We start from the raw sequence: 20542 nt of genomic DNA on the forward strand, positions 1-20542 counted from the left end.
TTAACTTGATAAAGTGAATCAGATTCAGTGTTATTCACATTTTAAAAAATTGTATTTTTTTTCAATTCAACCGGTTAAATAGATGATGAGCAAGATTTACTTATGAATTTAAAGTATTTTAACATCTTTAATGTTGTTGGACATGTATGTATGACTATAGTGGCGGACAATGTCAATTATCAAAAGAAAAAGATATTTTTATAATATTTCAACACAACACATGTATCATTTTCTCACCATTTTATTATTTATTTGTTATTGTACTGACAAACTTTAAATTCAATGAAAAACTGACATGCTGTATCAAAATATTGTCCCAAAAATCTATTTTATCATATCAGTTTTCAATGTTTAAACAAGTCAATAGTAAAAGAGACTAAGAGAAGAATAGAGAAAAATGAAAATAGGATATATATATATATATATATATATATATATATATATATTATTATATTAGGATCCTTTTGTCTTTTATAGGCAAAGAGGTCCAAGAAATCATAAATAAGAAAAATGATTATTTGACTCGTCTAAAACTTTTACATTCATTTAATACTATCTTTTCTTACTTTTTAATTTTTTTCTTTTTGAAAAAATAGAAAAGTTTACAACCATTTTACCTTAAGTTCTTAACATAATATTATCAGTTTGAGTACCGGCACCCAGTTGTCTGTACTCCAAGCTTTAGAAAGATCATATGTTAGCCCATTCACAGTACCCGCATCGTGGCATCAACCTCCTTAGACAACCATAGCATCTGCAGTATTGCAACATCGCTGTACATCGTCCGTACAATATAACATTATGCATCACAGAATTAGAGAATCTAACCCAAATGACTAATCCACTGAAAGGAAAAATCTCGACTTAAGTATTTCATCCTATAGTTTATTTTACTCAATATACAACTCCTAACAGAATGATTCAATATTATTGATTCGTCTTGACCAGGTGAAGAGATGAACGAGCAAGGAGAAGGAAAAATAATTCAATTAGAGACCAAAAGTTTAGTTACAGTTAAGTTGTATATTTGTTGGCTACCCAGGTATCAAAACAAACAACTGAGCAGCATTTTACAACGTGCATCAAAAGAAATTTGATCATATGGTAAAAAATTGGGCTAGTATCTTCACCAGTAATACACTTTCATTCTGCCTATCACCTGACTTCCAGACCCTGAAATCTCCATTAAAGTACCCAGCATCACTCCAACGTTTAAGAGAATTCAAGGAAAATGGTCCTTGTACGTTACCCGCGGGATCTCTGTAATGCCACATCAAGGTATCCTCCGATTGCACAGCGGGAACCAATTTTGTAGTACTTGCTTTTTCATTTTCTTCTTCGTCATCATCATCATCGCTTAGCTCTATAACCTCGGATGGTTGCATTTGTATGCTGGGCAGCGTAACCTGAATCTCAGATGGCTGTATCTGTTTGCTGGACAATGTAACCTCAACCTGAGATGGCTGTATTTGTTTGCTGGGCAGTGATCGAGAGATCTCCGCTTCATGTGATTTAGCTGGCTTAGACATGCCACTGTTATATGCAAAGTCAATTTGTTGCTCTTCCGCTTGTTGATCAGCTAAGTCATCATTTAGCTCTATAACATCCAACTGAGATGCCTGTATCTGTCTGCTGGGCAATACTTGAGAGCTCATCACTTCGGGTGATTCAGCTGGCTTAGACTCGCCATACTTATGTGATAAGTTTGTTTGTTGCTCTGTCGACTGTTGGATAGATAAGTCATCACTTAGCTCTAAAACCTCAACTTGAGATGGCCCTGTCTGTTTGTTGGGAAATGCTTGAGATATCTTCCTTTCATCTAATTGAGATGGCTTAGGTGTGCCATTTCTATATGCAGCGTCTCTCGGTTGTTCTTGCAGCTGTTGGACATATAAGCCACTGCTTGTATGAATCTGAGATGGCCAGATCTGTTTGTCGGGCAGTGATTGAGAGATCTTTGCTTCATGTGATTTGGTTGGCTTAGACACGTCCTTCTTATATGCAAAGTCTGTTTCTTGCTCAGGCTGCTGTTGGACAGGTAAGCCACAGGATTGGTGCTCTGCCAACATATACGAAGAACATCAAAGAATGACATTAGCATAAGTACAGCAATATTACCATCAAACATTCATAGATAAAAAACCAGCTTACAGTAAAAGGGAGAACCAAGGAAAATGAAAATGTTTATAACAAACCTGTAGTGTCATGTGAAGCGCAATTCGAAATAGAGCTATTCTTTGTGAAATCCAAAAGAGGAACATCTGGTGATATTCGGAGAATGGGAATGGACTTTGGTGAATTGTTTTGTGGTTTTACAAGATCAGCAATATCCAGTTTTGCATTTGTAACTGCCTTTGCGTCCTCAGTCACTAAAGATGATTTTGTACATGCGGCCTGCCAGAACTCCTGTAAATTGTTTTCTACCTTTTTATCTCGATCATCTGGAGTGGTAGATTCTGTTTCTTGATCATCTGCAATAACTTCAGGAAACTCACACAATAACCGTTTCTGCTCATCAGGTCTCTGAAGCTTCTCTCTTCTTTGTAGATATTCATCCAGTGTACTTCAACTTGATTAAGGAATCTTTGTTTCAAACAAATCCTTTCTTAAAATTTTACTTAAAAAGGGTCACTAAACAAACCTTATACACATGATCAGACAATAATTATATTGCACAACGTTGATTACCACGACTGACTGCTTTCTAAATCAGATGTGTACTACAGCACTGTAAAAAAGTTGAGACCTAGCTAGAAGGGATTGTAATGCAATCAGTCAGTATGACTTTCGAAAGGAGTAGCAGCTTTACGGTGGTATTTAGTTTTATTACACAAAAGATTTGTCTGATGCTGGATTTAAGAGAAGCACGGAAGCTACCCCGTCCTCTCACATGTCACTTGGGCATAACTCAAGTGATTGGTGTTTGGAGATCAATTGAGTAAATATACAAGGTAGGTGATGTGGTTAGGACGATAAATGCTTCTCCCTAAATCTATCCAACAGTATGACATTGAAAGAATTAATGCTGGAAATATTAGCCAATTAAAGAAGAATTATACAAGTGTCAGATGAAACACAGACAGACTGAAAAAGAATTGGTTTGATGATCCAAATCAATCAGGTGACCAACTCTAACTGCTCGGATCCGTGTTTAACTCAATCCAAAAAAGCTAGCTCATAAGATGAAGGTTGCCCCCCATATATACACACTACAAAACTATTTCTAGTTAGTTAGAATGACGTTAGTGTTTTTGTCAATACACCCCGTCACACCCAAACGTAGTCCAATAATAGATCTAGGATAAATACAATATAAATATAACAATCAAGAATCATGAAATAATGAAGTTGTGTCATGGGTTACTATGTATATATAAATTGCCTTAAATAGCCCACGGTGGTTTTTATTTATGACAAATAGTACAGTTAATGATGTACGAACGAAGTATACTAGAGATCAAATTTAGTTGTATAACAAGGGTAGTGTAGTGTGTTAACTAGATTTATGCATCTTCTGATGCAAAAAATGGACGGGAAAATATACCACAATATAGAAAAAATTGTCAAATGAATAACAGAAAAGGATATTCTCTACGCCAACCCTTTTCATTCGCTCGATCAATGAGATTTTGTAGCAGAGTAAGTTCTCTAGCAAGCCACTGAAACAAAATCATCACATCAAAAGAAAGCAGGAATAAGGGAATATTAGAGTAGAGTTAGGCGAAATAAACCTAGATATCAAAAGGGTAAAATCAGCTCTTATATGAAACAAGCATGTTAGGGGCATGCACAGTTTCAATGTAAACACAGAACAAACAGGACAAGTTTATCCACCTGAGCATGAATGTACAAATTGATAATTGACATACAGACAAAAATCAACAAGAATGGGAAGAAATATCTGGGGTATGGCTAGCATGTATTTATAAACACCATAAGTAGTATCTAAGAGTTTCCAATACTTGAACTCGAGTATTCTACATATTTCCAAGAGTACTTGTATAGAGGTGATAGAATGTTAGGTACCTGGGTTTGGAACCTAACAAGAACACACTCAGAAGATAGAAAGAACAATAAAAGAATGAGTTTCTGTATTGATATTGAGAACAAAGTACACTGATAGCGCTAATGGAGGCCTAATCCCCCTCTTCTGGCCAAAGTCCAGATTTACAAAATAATACTCAATGATGCCCTTGACAACATACCAGGGTCTTATTTATACAATTTCTTCACCTTCTATCCTAAACCCATTATCCATTATATCCTCTTACCCTATATCCTAACATTACACCCCCTTCAAAACAACCTTGTCCTCAAGGTTGGAACTGTGAAGCTTGATCTCCAGGCTCCTCTTCCTCATCGTGTTACCATATGAAAGACACCCACTGGCTATTGCCCTCCAATTCAGGTATGGAGGTTTGGGTGGTGGTCGAAATGAGAGACAAAATTTATGGGACCATTTTCGTGTCTTCATTATTTCCTTGAAAGTGAGGAGCTTCTTATTCTTCCCTTTAAAATAACTTCTTCTACCGTTCAGCTTGCTCCCCCCTGCCTTTATACCATTCGGCTCCTTCCCCCTACCTTCAACCGTTCGGCTCTTGTTCCCTTCAATCGTTCGGCTCGCATTAACAACCCTTGGCAGAGTTGCTGCAAGATCTTCCCAAGAAAAATTCTTGGATTTTTGCTGCCAGGACTTGAACCCCCTGTTTTGTCTTGTCTTCCAGGTTCTTTGAAGGTTGGGTTTGTATTGAATTTTCTCCTTTATTTGAGGGTTGCTTTGCTTTCTTGATGTCCTGCAAAAGTTCCTCTCTTCTTTCCTCTCTCTGTTTCAGGCATTCTGAGTAAGGCAGATTCCGGTTGTTCCATACTGACACCACACTCTCGGCGGCTCCCGATCGGCCTAGGTGATTGGCCTCGGACCGCTTGACAACTCCCGATTGGCCTGGGCTATTGCGCATGGCCTCGAACCGCTTGGCAACACTCGATCGGCCTGGGTTATAGCGATTAGCCTCGGACCGTGTCACCTCACCGCTCGTTAGTCCCCCAGACGACTGGTCTTCTATGGCCTCGGACCGCTCGACCAATGACTAGGAGACCGTTTTGACTTTAAGACCGTTTGGCCTTTGACTGTAACTGTAAGACCGTTCGGTTCCGCTTGTCCTCTCACGCTCGGATTCAGCGGTTCTCTCCCGTTCGGCTCCAGCAGTCCGCTTTCGTGCGAATCTGTCAGTCCTCTCCTGTTCGGATCCGGTCCTCCTCTCCTTTTCGCCTCCCTGGAATTCTTCAACACCCCTTGTGATCCGCATCGCCACCATCAAGTCCTGCGGGTCATGGGGTCGGACTTGATTCCGTATGTCCTCTTGCAATCCCGCCAGAAAATATCCTAATAGCTGCTCGTCCAACACCCTCTTTGTTCTACGCGTAAATGTCTTGAAGTATTGTACATACTCTTCCACTGTCCCCGTCTGTTTCGATACCGCCAAACACTCAACAATGGTTCCAAACCTTATTATCACCAGGGCTTCCTTCAAACCATCCCATGAACGATTCTTGGCTTTCTCCTTCTAGGCTCTGAACCAGTAGCCAGCACTCCCCTCCATCCTAATGTCGGCTAGGCGCACCTTTTCCTCCTCCGATACCCCTTGTAACTCGAAAAATTTCTCTGCACAATTGATCCAGTTCAGCGGATCGATCCCCTCGAAGACGGGTAGCTCCACCAGTTTCCACCAGCTGTTTTGCCCCTCGGTAGGTTCGCCTTCCCTTCCTCCTTCTTCGTCTTCCCACCTCGCCCTTCAATGTTCGTTGACGGACGCCTGGCTCCCTTCCGATAGCCTTTCCTGGTCGCGAGTCCGTCCTCCCAAGATTCGCATGACTTCTTGCAAGTCTTTCCTAATTGCTGCCGAATCTTGGCGCAATGCCGCTGACTCGACCTTCATTCCATCCACCGCTTCTATCTGACCCTCCATTACATTCAATCTTCCGTGGATTCTGCTCTCCATTTTTCCCCCAATTTGGATCTGGCAGGTCGGACCAATTTGTTAGGTACCTGGATTTTGGAACCTAACGAGAACACACTCAGAAGATAGAAAGAACAATAAAAGAATGGGTTTCTGTATTGATATTGAGAACAAAGTACACTGATAGCGCTAATGGAGGCCTAATCCCCCTCTTAGCCCTAACAGAGGCCTAATTCCCCTCTTCTAGCCAAAGTCCAGATTTACAAAATAATACTCAATGATGCCCCTGACAACATAACAGGGTCTTATTTATACAATTTCTCCACCTTCTATCCTAAACCCATTACCCATTATATCCTCTTACCCTATATCCTAACTTAGAATGTGACACTGAATGGACAATTCTATTTCCCATGTGTCAGTGCTGGTAACTGATCAATTAAAAGACAACATGCAAATGAAATTATTATCGAGTTCATTATAATTTGCAACGGACCATGGTTTCCCACTAGCATTGCAACGTATTGAGAATAGAAACTCATAATAGAAGTATACAAAAAGTCAAGCAGCTATAGAAACGAATTTTAGCCTCTCCTGGTGCATAAACATATTACAACAAAACATATGCGTATAAGCAGACACCAATATTTTGGAGTAAAAAGCGGGAGTGGCTAAGAAATTACTCCAGCTGCCGACTCAAGCATTTTCCCATTAGGCGTGTGCTTACTTAAGCATATTTTGAAGATCACTTATTTATACCAGCTATCAAAGAGATCTTTTGAAGAAAAAGCAATTGTTTCCTGAAAATAATCTATTACCAAACATAGATTAGTGGTGCTGTTACGTATCCGAGTCAGAGACGAATTAATCACGATCATAGTAGGTAGAAAAGACAATGAACGAATGATAATGGGAGAATGAATCTCTTTTATTGATGGTAATATCTGAATAAAAAAAAGTAAACAATAATTGGGAGCATAACCTCCCTCGTAGGATGCATAGCCGCATGTCAACAAAACTCAATAATCAAAAGCATGCCCTTAACCCTAAACTCTAGCTTTATTTATACTAATTATTTCCCGCTCATCTCATACTAAATATCTCCCTAGAATATATCTATATTTAATATAAATATCCCTATATTTAATGTAAATATTCCCCCGTATACTTCCCTAGCATATATCATTAATTATTGTTAGAATATTTACCCTATTTATCATGATTATATTGTGTCTAGGGTTACCTTATTTATCATGATTATATTGTGTCTCGAGTTACCCTGTTTATCATGATTATATTGTGTCTAGGGTTACCCTATTTATCATGATTATATTGTGTCTATGTTACCCTATTTATCATGATTATATTGTTGCAATTTAGTCCCTGCAGGCTCTATCAGTTAGTGATGACAATTTAGTCCCTGCAGGCCCGATCAGTCAGTAATGACAATTTAGTCCCTGTAGTAAGGGGGAGTATGTTTCTAGCCACTAGTCAGACACTATTCTGAGATGATACTCCCTGCTTTCAGCCACTACAGGCCCCAATTAGTCAGAGATGGCAGTCCCTGTAGTTTTGTTGCTTTCAGCCACTGCAGGCCCCAACTAGTCAAAGATAGCAGTCCCTGCATTTTTGTTGCTTTTAGCCATGCTGGCCCATCCTTATTTGATGACAATCCAATCTCTGCAGTTTGTCGTTGTCTACCACTCAGCATTCACTTTTGATGGAAATAAACTTTGTCAAAGTCACCCTACTTGAAGGTTCATGGTGCTAGATGAAGTTTTGTGGTTGTCCAATATTATTCTCCATAAGCTTATGAGGAGTCTCTTTGGTTACACTGGTTTGTGAGTCCAATTTGGTTTATAGACATTCTCTCTCGATGGTCTGAAGCAATCTTGCTCGGAGCCAAAGTTACCACGTCTATTGTCTCGACATTTTAGACAAGTTGATTTGGTTAGATTGAGTTTATTTATTCCAAGCTTGGCACATACAAGTTGTATGCTCAAGCTTGAGGGGAAATGTTAGAATATTTATCCTATTTATCATGATTATATTTTGTCTAGGGTTACCCTATTTATCATGATTATATTGTGTCTAGAGTTACCCTATTTATTATGATTATATTGTGTCTATGTTACCCTATTTATCATGATTATATTGTGTCAATTTATTTTTATAAATAGAAGATTATGAGAGGGATCAATCAAGCCCTCAAGAATTATTTTATAGTTTAATTCTCAAGTATTATAAATATCTTATATTGTATATTTCCCTGGAATATATATTTATTTACTCTAATTATCTTATATTGAATATTCTCCTCAAATATAGCTCCCTTTACTGTAATTAGTTCCCGCCCATCCTAACCGCTGTGACAGTTAGGATGGTAGCTCTTCAATCGCTCGGCTCAGGTCCTTTGCTGCTTCACACCGTTCGGCCTGGTTGCTCCCCCTTGTCCACCAATCGGCTTGCTCGCTCCTTGCCTTCCACCGTTTGGCCTGCTCGCTCCTCGTCTTCCTCCGTTCGGCTTGCTTCCCCCTGCCTCCTACCGTTCGGCTCCCGCTCTTCACCACCTTCCACTGTTCGGCCTTTACGGTCAATACCGATCGGTCTCACTTCCCTCCTACCTTCCTTCTCCTTCTCATATACTTTCCAAACCTTATTATTACTCCCTACCTTATACCGTAACAGGTGCTGTCAACATGATGAAATACAGGAAACTCTGTTGGTCCTTTTTTTTTTCTTCCTAAATAGAGAATTCACACACTTAATTATGACTTGGATTTGGTTAGTGAGACTTGTGATCAAGCTATGTTTTCAATTTATTATTGGTAAAATTTGTTAATTGAAATCTATACATTATTTTTCATTTATATGATATATTTCAAGCTATTTTTAACGTATCCTCCGTTAATTGTACAATTTGACTATATTCACGTTTCAAAAACCAGCTTGACAAATTAGGAAGAAATCATGAACAGAAGCACAAACAAAGCAACCAAAACACAAGGTTCAACTACAGTTCTGTACATACATGCTTAGTCATATCCTCATGCAATACTCTTGCTCTGTGCTCCATATCCACCTACCATGTATAAAAGAAAGTGTCACATTCCATACATTTATTAAAGCATCAGACCCAGTATCTAGACTCTAGAGTAAAACATACTTCCATGAATACAGAATACACTGCCCTATTCCTTTCAGTTCACAATCTATGGAAGTGGATTGTTATACTGCTATAGGAATTTCACCATATTTAAAAAAAAATAAAAAATCAAAGCAATTGAAAGAGCTTACAGTCATAGGTCTCTTGACCAAGCCATCTTTCACTCTTCGGCGCAAATCCTCACACTCCTCCTGAAACCATAGTTACATAATCTCAAACCCACCATCAATTTCCAGTCAACATGTGCTTAATTAAAACTGTCACTTAAGTATTCAAGCATTAATTTGATAGAAATTAATCAAGAACAATATGCATACAGATACCTAAAAACTTTTGGCTTAGCACCAGAATCAAGCAATAATTACTACTACTTTTGCTAAATAAAGCAAGATAAAACATACCTCAGAGAAATTATCATCTGAAAGCATTTGAATTCTGATGTCCTTAAAGAAACCAGAAACCTGAAGGTGAATTTCCCCATTTACTTCAGAACTCTTTTTCATACCTGGATACACCCAAAAAAATTACACTTCAGCCTATTAGAAGAAATAAATGCCATCGTCTATTTTTTCTATATATGTCACATTTAATTGTCAATTGCATGCCAAATTCACAAATAAATAATAGATTAAGACAAAACACTAAGAGAAATAATTCCATGAAGGACCGTGGAAAATTAACTGGAAAGCAACTGGATTAGAGTTTTTTTTCACTGTTATTTGTTGTGAATAGTCCAAAATATTCAATTAGGATGAATCATAGACGACACAAGACCTATATTAATGTTGTCAAAAAACAGTACATGATCATGAACAACTTTTTCCTAGTTATTAAAACCGTACCCAACACGAGGTTATTGGATTAGATTGATTTGTTCATTGTCATTCATGGTGAATTCTCACAATTTAGGGTAGAATCTCATATATCATTATGTTGAGAATACAATCCATATATACAAGGCTAAGAAGCTATTTTAGGAAGCATAATAATAACTCCTAGACAACCACATCCCTATGATTCAAGGATATCCCCATTATTCACAATAATTATAATCTGTTAAATAAGGAAAAAAAATATAACTAATAAAAAACAATGATTCTGACAGAAATAAAACAAATTCTAACACTCCCCCTCAAGCTGGTGAATAAGTATTTTCCATTCCCAGCTTGGAAACAATACTCTCAAAGTTGTTGCTGTTTAGCCCCTTCGTTAGAATATCTGCAAGGTTGTCTTGTGAAGAGACATATGGAGTGCAGATTAGATTACTGTCTAATTTTTCTTTGATAAAATGTTTGTCAACCTCAATATGTTTGGTTCTATCATGCTGCACTGGATTATGAGCTATGCTAATAGCAGATTTGTTATCACAGTAGAGTCTCATTGGTTCATTCAATTTTATTCCTAAGTCTACCAAGATGATCTTCAGCCAAAGTAGTTCACATATCCCTTGAGTCATTGTCCTGAATTCTTCTTCAGCACTGGATCTGACTACCACATTTTGTTTCTTACTCTTCCAAGTCACGAGATTCCCTCCAAGGAAAGTGCAATATCCCATAGTGGACCTCCAATCCACGATTGACCCTGCATAGTCTGCATCTGTATATGCTTCTAGACTTACATTCCCATTTCTTTCAAACAAAATTCCCCTGCCTAGGGTTCCTTTCAAATAGTGTACAATTCTTAGTGCAGCTTGTAAGTGAACCTCCTTCGGTTGGTGCATGAATTGGCTAACTAGACTCACAGCAAATGCAGCATCAGGTCTAGTGTGAGATAAATAAATTAGTCTACCAACTAGCCTTTGATACATTTCCTTGTCAACTGTAGTATCTTCTTCTGCATTTCCCAATTTCATGCTAGGATCAATTGGTGTACTTGCAGGCTTGCATGTTGTCTTACCATTTTCTTTCAACAAATCAGTGATGTATTTCTGTTGAGATATGAATATTCCCTTTTTAGAATGAGCCACTTCAATTCCCAAAAAGTACTTCAATTTTCCCAAGGTCTTAATTTCAAATTCCTTGGCTAGATGTTGGCCTAACAGCTTTTGCTCCTCCTCCTCATCCCCTGTCACTATAATATCATCCATACACTAGTAGCACGGTTACTCCCCTTGACTTAGAGTGTTTAATGAACAGAGTGTGGTCTCCTTGACTTTGTTTAAAGCCCAAACCTATCATAACTTTAGTAAACTTCCCAAACCATGCTCGTGGTGATTGTTTCAGCCCATACAAAGCCTTTTTTAGCTTGCAAACAGTGTTGGCAGCTTTTTTTCCCTTATATCCAGTGGGCAATTCCATGTAAATCTCCTCTTCAATTTCTCCACGAAGGAAGGCATTTTTAACATCAAATTGTTGCAAGTTCCAACCATAATTAGCTACTAGGGATAATATCACCCTAACTGTGTTCATTTTTGCAATTGGAGCAAAGGTTTCCATGTAATCCACTCCATAGGTTTGAGTAAATCCCTTAGCTACTAACCTTGCTTTGTACCTCTCAATGGACCCATCACCCTTATATTTTATAGTATATACCCACTTGCACCCTATTGGTTTTTTTCCATTTGGGAGAGCAACCAAAACCAAGTACTATTCTTTTCTAATGCTTCCATTTCCACATCCATGACTTGTTTCCATTTTTTATCAGTCATTGCCTCAGATAAAGAGGTAGGTATGGTTGTGGTGCTTAGGCTTGTGAGGAAGGCTTTATGGGTAGGTGAGAAGTTTTTGAAGGATAAGTAGTTGGCTAGAGGGTACAGTGGCTTGGTGGTACATTTCCTAGTTTCTTTCCGGCTTAATACCCTATTTTGTCCTCAGTTTCGCTCGAAAATATCAAATTAGTCCATCCTGCGTCAATTACGTCCTCACTTAATAAAATTTGCATCAGTGAAATCCCTTCCGTTAAATCCGTACAAATGGCGTTAATTATCTAAGTAGAAGAAAGAGAAAAATAATTAACGTCGTTTGTACGGATTTAACGGAAGAGATTTCATTGATGCAAATTTTATTAAGTGATGACGTAATTGACGCATTTTTTAAAGGATGGACTAATTTGACATTTTCGAGCGAAACTGGGGACAAAATAGGGTATTAAGCCTTTCTTTCCTAAGGGCAATTGGAATATCTAGGTTCTCATAAAGTGGTGCTGGACTGGATTCGAGTTCCTGCAGATTCTGAAAATAAGAGGTTGGTTCAATGGAGATTAAAAGATTAGGGTTAGTTACCTCATGTAATGCTGGGTTGGATTGTTGGACATGGACAGATTCTGGAATGACCTCTGTCTTCCTTGTATAAACCAATTTTTTCCCAAATCTTACATCAACTCCATCTTGAGTGGGTTCCTTCTCAGCTGTTACGCTTTTAGTCCCTATTTTTGGCCCTAAACTTAAGTCAGGGAGCATCAGAAGATCATCTTCATTTCTTGCAGTCTCCCCCTGAAGATGATCTTGGTGGAAGTAACTTTGGTGTTCAAAAAAGATGACATCTATGGACACAAAGAATTTTTTGGATGGTGGGTGATAACATTTATATCCTTTTTGTGTTGATGAGTATCCTATGAAAACACATTTTAAGGCTTTAGGATCAAGTTTACCTCTATCACTATTGTGCACATGGACAAAAGAAACACACCCAAATATTCTTGGAATAAGGTGGTTGGATGTGGACACATTAGGATAAAAAGAGGACAAAACCTCCAGGGCTTTTGGAAGCTAGAATACTAGGAGGTAGTCTATTAATTAGATAACAGGTAGTGAGAACAACCTCCCCCCAAAACATTTTAGGAACCTTATGTTGAAAAAGAAGGGCTTGAGTTTGGTCTAGAAGGTGTCCATTTTTCCTCTCAGCAATCCCATTTTGTTGAGGTGTTTTGACACAAGATGACTCATGAATGATGCCTTCCTTTTGAAAAGGAAATAAGCCCATGATTAAAGTAATCTTTAGCATTATTGGATCTAATCCTCTTAATGCTAACACCAAATTGACTTTTTACTATGGATAAAAAATGCTGAACCACATAGCTGGCTTCAGATTTTTGTTTTAGTAAAAAAACCCATGTGACACGAGTACAATCATCTATAAAGGTGAGAAACCAACAAGCACCAGAAACATTTGGGACAGTTGAGGGACCCCACACATCTGTATGAATTAAATAAAAAGGAAAAGTGCTCTTATTATTACTAACTGAAAAGGAACATGTTTGTGCTTAGCAAGTTCACACATATCTCAATTGAGACTTGCCACATCTAATTTGCTGAAAAGGGAAGGGAATAACAATTTTATGACCCTAAAGGAAGGATGTCCAAGGCGACAGTGATGTAGGAAGACCTTTTCCCTGATGGTCTTTATTGAATAAGAGAAAAAAGAGGTGTTATTTTCCAGGTCTCGTGGCAGATTTGGATGGTCCAAGTAATACAAGCCATTCCATTCTCTAGCATGTCCAATCATCCTCCCCGAGTACTTTTTCTGTAAAATACAAACATTGTCATAAAAAATAGCATTCCATGATAGATCTTGTATGAGTTTCTTTAGGGAAACTAAACTGATAGACAATTTAAGAATATGAAGGACATTTTTAAGGGTTATAGATGGGCTTATTTGAACTGCTCCTTGACTTGCTGTAGTCATTAGAGAGCCATCGACTGTGGATATTTTCTTGTTGCTAGGGCAAGGGGTGTATGATGAGAAATTTTTAGGTAGGGGTGTCATGTGGTCAGTTGCTCCAGAATCTAGTATCCAACCATAAAGCATTACTACAAGAAACACAGCAGCAATGAAAGCTGCACTGCAAAAAAAATCGCTGCAGCAATGAAGACTGTTGTCTAGGGTTGTGTGCGACAGCAATGAAGGCTGTCGTCTAGGGTTGTGTGCAACAACAATGAAGGCTGCCATCTAGGGTTTTGGTGTGCGCAGTCAGAGGCGACTCCCAGAATTTGAGAGCTCTGATGCCATCTCAAAATTTAGGGTAGAATCCCATATATCATTATGTTGAGAATACAATCCATATATACAAGGCTAGAAAGCTATTTTAGGAAGCATAATAATAACTCCTAGACAACCAGATCCCTATGATTAAGGAATATCCCCATTATTCACAATAATTATAATCTATTATATAAGGAAAAAAATATAACTAATAAAAAACAATGATTCTCACAGAAATAAAACAGATTCTGACATGAATAAATCAAATCATTCAGTTAGGACTACCATACCCAGCCTTGACTTAGGGCATGCTCAGATGAACTTCTCTATAAGTCCTTTATAGGAGAGAAAAAATAAGAGGAAAAATTAGTATTAGCTTCTCCATAAAGTAAAATTAGCTTATGCATGGGTTAATTTGTAGAATCTCTCTCAGATAGTTTATATAATTTTCTATTAACTTGTACACAAGTTAGTTTTAGCCTATAGAGAAGTAAATTTCATTTATTTTTTCTCTTCTAGAAAAACTTATAGTGAAGTTCGTCCAAATAGATCGTGTACTAATAATGCCAAAATAGAGTTCATAATAATAAGCACATGAGGTTTGCTTTATTATGAGGATCCTGCAAAAGTCATGTAACAGGCTTAGTTAATTTTGTTCATTGTTATCTTTGTGAATACTCTTCAATCTAGCAAATTTGACTAATTTGCCAGATCATCAGATGCATTTGATCTAAACCAATAATGTAAAAAAGAGAGTAAGTACATTTCAGTTTCTTTTTTATGTTAGAAACATAAGAATTCAACTTAAGCGGTTGATGAACATACCTATTGAAAGTGAACTGTACAACTGGTAGAAAACAAATATCATTTATTTGAATATATTAAGAAGTGGACTTTAAGTCTAACTCAACTCCACAAAACCGGCGTGTAAGGTGAGGTTTGCACCCACTTATATACTATAAATTGGTCTTACCTCTAGTCGATATAGGACTTCCAACACACCCCTCAGATATCATGATATTATGTTAAGAAGTGAACTTTAAGCCTAACTCAATTCCAAAAAACTGACTTGTAAGGTGAGGTCTGCGTTTACTTATATACTATAAATTGGTCTTATTTTTAGTCAATATAGGATTTCCAACATAATGCAATGTTATAATTAATGAACAGAGGCCAGATTACCTGTGATTTGCAAAAGCTGATGTGAGTTTTTCTGAAGGTAATCATTTGGGTCACTTTTGATTCTTACGAAGCTTCCAACCACTTTAGTTTCAAAAGTTTCGGGGTCAGTTAGAAGCTTCTCAACTAGACTTCTCTTCAAATAAACAAGCTTGATATTGGCAGGAACAACAGCAGCAAAACAGCTCCTCGGTTTTTCAAAAACCGGTTTCTTCAGTTGACTCCTCTTCTCTGAAGGTGCTGTTCTCGGGGTTTCACACATTGGAAAGGCGTCATCCTCTTCTGAGTCAAACAAAACATCATTAGAGGATTCCTCACAATTCTCCGCAAAGTGTGACTCAAGCAAGTCATTGATTTTCAACCGGCTAATGGTCTTCCTTTTAAACAGCGAGTGAAGCTTCTCATCACACTCAATTCTCTTCTTTTTTGTTTTATGAAAGAGATTTTTCTGCTTAACATACTCCATTACAATATTTGCAACCTCGCTTTGAGCTATCTCCTTGTCTGTATCTCTACCAATGGATTGGAGAAACAAAATAAGGGAAGCCGATCCCCATCCATGAAATTCCTTTTTCTTTGTCCTGTATTTCCTTTTCCTCCTCACGGGTGTCTGGACCTTCCCATTAATTTCCTCCATCCAGAAAGAACCACCATAAGATTCATCATCCATTCTCCCTATCATAAATAGATCCAATTTCAACCTTCTCCACTAAATGCTCGCAGTCTTCTACCTTTCCAATTCTCCCCTCTCCATGCTCTCTCTGTCGCTAATCTCCGACTAAAACAAATTGATTAAAAAAAAACAGACATAAATTGGAGAAGCAATTAACATCCGTCAAGAATATTTTTCAGACAAAACGGTTCGTATCAATAACATAATGATAACAACAACAAAAAAATGACATGCATTTTCCATAGGCTGAAACCTAGAAAAATAGAAAGAGTTGAACTGAGAGCAGCACCAAGAAGAATCAGAGATTATAACATGAAAAAAATAGAAAATTATCCATAAGAAACACACATTCAGAAGCAGAACGAAACAAAAACCTTATAAATTGGTCTTCACCAATACATAAACAAGCGCAAAGAGACATGCAATTCTGTGAAAGAAGGAAAAATTAATAGACAAAATTGAGCGAGCCAGGGAGAGAGAGAGAGAGTAGTCACTTCAGTGAAAGTCGCGTTGGCTGAGAGTGAGACGGTTATGAGAGAGTAGCGGCGGTGAAAGTTCGAAGAAGAAACAGAGAACTCTGCTCTGATTGATTGTGGAGGCAGCTCTAAGAATTGTCTCTGAACAGAGTGAACAAGCCACACTGAAGAGCAAAGTGCCAAGAGAAACGTTTGGCAGGTTGGAATCTAACTATGAAGCATGAAATGGGCCCACATGACCAAATAAAAAAACAATTATGTAATTTTTACAATTATTAATCTTTTATAGAAAATTATTAGTTGATTTAATTATCTCCACCCTTCTTATTTTTTATTTCTTTGGATAAATAATGTTGGAATAAATAAAAAGGTTAAATACTTTTTAGTTTGAAGATTTAGATGTAAAATTATTTTTTATTTTATTTTGATCTTAAAATTTTAACCATAAATTAATATAGTAAGTATTAATTTAATTTTTTAATTTTTTTTACTTATTTTAAAATAGTGTTTGAATTTTTTTATATTATTTTTCACATGTTTTATGTTAAATGTCAGTCTAAAATATTATTTTAACAAGTCTTAAAAAACTAATACAATTAAACTAAAAGTATTATATTTATTATTTTTTAAGTTTAAGGTTAAAATATATCAAAATTTTACATAAAAACAAATTTTAATTTCATATTTAAATTTAGAAAAAAAATATTTAATTCAAATAAAAATAAAACAACTCACAATGTTTAATTTTATTATTGTTTGGTTTTATTAACTTGGAAATTGAAGTAGGTGATTTGTTCATTTTGGAACATACATTGTACAATGTTTAAGTAAATTGTTGAGACTCATGAACTTTTTGTAGTATTGTACTCATACTATGAAGTGAAGACAAACTTTGGTTGGATCTTTATAACAAATAGCAAATGTGGCAATTGACATGGTTAGTTCTATTTTAGGGAGGTTTTGATAAAAACAAAATTGCACACTCACACCATTTCTATCTTACTTTTAACCTTACCTTTAAAAATTTACTTGAAGTTAAGAGTTCACTTTTACTACACAAGCACAAATAACTACTATTTATACTTCAATATATATCATTCCTTTGTTTTTTTCTCTGGTCATTTGTAGTATGTCTCTTTTCTAAGTAAGAAATTTTAGAAAATGATGTTTTCAAAAACATTAAAGATAGAGATTCCTTAAGTTTAAAACAATAATCTCTTTACTACTAAATGTCAATTATGGATAAAAATATTTTTTTTGAGTAAAATTAGCATTGAACTCCTCCTTCAAACGAATTTGATGAAGAATCTCCTAATCATAGATATTTTTCAAAATAATCAAATTGTTTTTATATTTAAACAAGTGTTTGATATTATATTAAAGTTATATATATACACATAATCTTTGTATTGATATAATGGATTTAATTTTTATAAAATAAATTTATTTAATTTTAACTGTTTTTTAAAACAATATAATTGTATGTGGAATTAAATTAAATTTTGTTTATAATGTATAATAATTTTAATAGAAAGTATTATATTATTGTTGTTTTTGGTAATATAGAAGTGTTAGGAAAGAAAAAGTAATTTTTCTAGAAATATTACTACAGTTGAATGGTATAGAAACTAAAATGTTTATGGTAAATTTATTTGTAAATTCATTCTGAGTTGATAATTAACGTTTTAAATTTAATATGAAGTTAATTATAAATTTTTAATAGTAATATTAACTTTAAAAAAAGTATTTAAATTTTAAATATTATTCTTATTATTCTGCATAAAAAATTAAAAAATTAATTAATCAACTAATATAACCATTTGAAACATCAGTAAATAATATTTGTATATAATAAATAATTAAATATTCCTTCTAAAAATATTAAATAATAATTAAATAATGAATATAATAAATAATGATTGTATTGAAAAATAATAAGATTAGTTTAAATTTTTGAAACATAATATGGAGTGTTGGATTAAGATTATCTTTGAATTAGGTACAACTACAATAAATATGAGTAAATAATTATTTTTCAAAAAAAAATGTAAATATTGAAATTTTTAAGCACTTGGCATCATAGGCTAATATTTATTCATAAAAAAAATTATAAAATAAGTTCCAAGGATTTGTTCTTCTGTTTGCAATCAAATAATATAACCATTCGAAATATATGTAAACATTTGTATATAATAAATAATTAAAATTTTTATCTAAGATAATATAAAATAATAATTGTAAGACCCGTAATTTTTGATGGTAGGGGACATGGAGGGGACATGGTGGTCACCCACCTCTTTGACTATTAGGATGCAATTATTGGAAGGGGAAAGAGGGGAGGCTCTCATTTTGGGCGTCAGGGGAGATGCATCTCACCCGTGAGCACCTCTTGGACGTGAGAGAAGAAATAATGTTGGGAGCCCTCCATTTTTGTAAGACTAGTTGTGGATTCTTCATTCCAAACATCAATCCTTCTTCCTTCTAACGTTGTTGTAGCTGCTGTGATTGGAAGTTTGCTCCTGGACCGTGAAGGTGGCTTCTCCTTTTGCTGGACCAGCTACGTCTTTAAGCTCTCAAGTTTGCTAGCATAGAAGAGAGCCATGTGAGAGAGCAGCTAGAGGAAGGGCACCCTTCCTTCCATTTCCAGCCGTCCAAAGAGCACCCATGGGAACTGTACCAACTTCAGAAAGGCTGAGAGGTGGATCTGGGTGGGCATCTGGTGAGAGTGGAGTCCTTGCAGCAAAATCTGGGAGAGGAAGTGAAGAATTGTGGAGATTACAAGGAGATCTTGATCTGCACGTCTGGGAGGAGTTAGATCCCAAAATTTACATGGAAGTCTTCAAGAGGTAAGGGGAGTTTGTTTTATTTCTTTGATTTTTAAGATAGTTGTGTTTGCTGCAAATCTGGGTAGGATTTGGGAAGAAGGGGATGAAGATAGGGTGTTTCTGGGTTTTCTCTGGAACCTGCGTGATTCTGCAGAATTCTGCAGAATGAGCGTACGTCCAATTTTGGTGAGTCAAAATTGGACGTTCGTCCCAACAGTGCTCGACCAGATAGTGGTCGACCAACTTCAGAACGTTCGTCCAATTCTGGTCAAATTGGACGTTCGTCCAAATTGATTGAGCGTTCGGTCCTGCACGAACGTCCGAGTTCGTTCGTCATAATATAAGGGACGCTCGTCCAAGTGGTATTTAAACAGTAACTTATGAGCGTTCGTTCGTAACTTAGTATTTTGGTGGAGTAATCTTGAACGTTCGGCCTTGATCTCAAGACGAACGTCCGTAGGTTGTAATGAGCGTCCGGTCATACTATGGATTAACGAACGTTCGTTCTTTGAGGATGTTTGATCTTTATGCGCTCGTCCAAACAGTGAGGAATGCAGGATGGCGTCCAATGGTTTAGCGATCGACCTAAGTAATTGATCTTAGCGTTCGGCTCCGTAGTGAGCGTTCGGTTTTTGGTATAGGTGAGCGTTCGGCTTTTGGATATAAATGAACGTTCGGTTTTTGGTTAAGTGAGCGTTCGTCCTCGGTTTTAGTAGCGTTCGTCCTTGTCTTTCTGAGCGTTCGTCCTTGGCTCTGGCAGCGTTCGGCCTTGGTTTTTGGGAGTGTTCGTCCTTGGCTCTGGGAGCGTTCGGCCTTGGTTTTGGGGAGCGTTCGTCCTTGATTTGTGAACGTTCGTCCTTGGTTTGTGAGCGTTCGTCCTTGGTCTGTGAGCGTTCGTCCTTGGAGCTCGATTAGGTTTGGTGTTTATCGGCAGCGTTCGGCCTTTTATGAGGATTGATTTCAGAACGTTCGTTCAGACAGTATCAGAGTTGGAAATAACGTTCGGCAATGCATGAATCCGTGGGAGTATTTTGAAGCAATTATTGAGAATTGTGGGTTATTTCTTTGATCCAATATTGGTTTAGTTATACATATTATTGATAATATGTATGACTTCGTGATTGAGCACGTTTATTCTAGTTATACATATTATTGAGAATATGTACGACTTCGTGATTGAGCACGTTTATTCTAGTTATACATATTATTGAGAATATGTATGACTTCGTGATTGAGCACGTTTATTCGGTTAGAGGTGGTACATACACTATGTTATTTACTTGTAACTTCGTCGGTCTTTTTAGCATTTTTGCTAGTCTCACGCGTGAGACGGAGATTCGAGTGTCA

The 20542-nt window shown here is 36.6% G+C and overlaps 1 protein-coding gene across 1 annotated transcript; it reads right to left on the bottom strand.

Moving 5' to 3' along the window:
* Positions 1–970: 970 nt before the first annotated feature.
* On the bottom strand, positions 971–16553 carry LOC148199739 (uncharacterized). The gene is made up of 8 exons (XM_088113264.1): positions 16389–16553; positions 15225–15999; positions 9525–9628; positions 9255–9314; positions 8989–9039; positions 3588–3659; positions 2196–2559; positions 971–2059 (listed from the first exon to the last, which is right to left on the bottom strand). Exons 2-8 carry the CDS (start codon positions 15901–15903, stop codon positions 1098–1100), a joined length of 2292 nt encoding a protein of 763 aa, XP_087969390.1. The 5' UTR covers positions 15904–15999; positions 16389–16553; the 3' UTR covers positions 971–1097.
* Positions 16554–20542: the final 3989 nt, after the last annotated feature.

The sequence above is a fragment of the Vigna umbellata genome, chromosome 4 (genome assembly GCF_029865625.1).
Source record: "Vigna umbellata cultivar VRB3 chromosome 4, Vumbellata_1.0, whole genome shotgun sequence".
In the NCBI taxonomy this organism is placed as follows: domain Eukaryota; kingdom Viridiplantae; phylum Streptophyta; class Magnoliopsida; order Fabales; family Fabaceae; genus Vigna; species Vigna umbellata.

Excerpts from the sequence above, each read along its gene's own strand:
- LOC148199739 (XM_088113264.1), bottom strand. The coding sequence starts at position 15,903 with ATGATAGGGAGAATGGATGATGAATCTTATGGTGGTTCTTTCTGGATG. Across the intron at positions 9,629-15,224 it reads TCAGCTTTTGCAAATCACAG|GTATGAAAAAGAGTTCTGAA; the intron begins GTAATCTGGCCT and ends GGGTGTATCCAG. Across the intron at positions 3,660-8,988 it reads ATGAGGATATGACTAAGCAT|TGGCTTGCTAGAGAACTTAC; the intron begins GTATGTACAGAA and ends ATTTTGTTTCAG.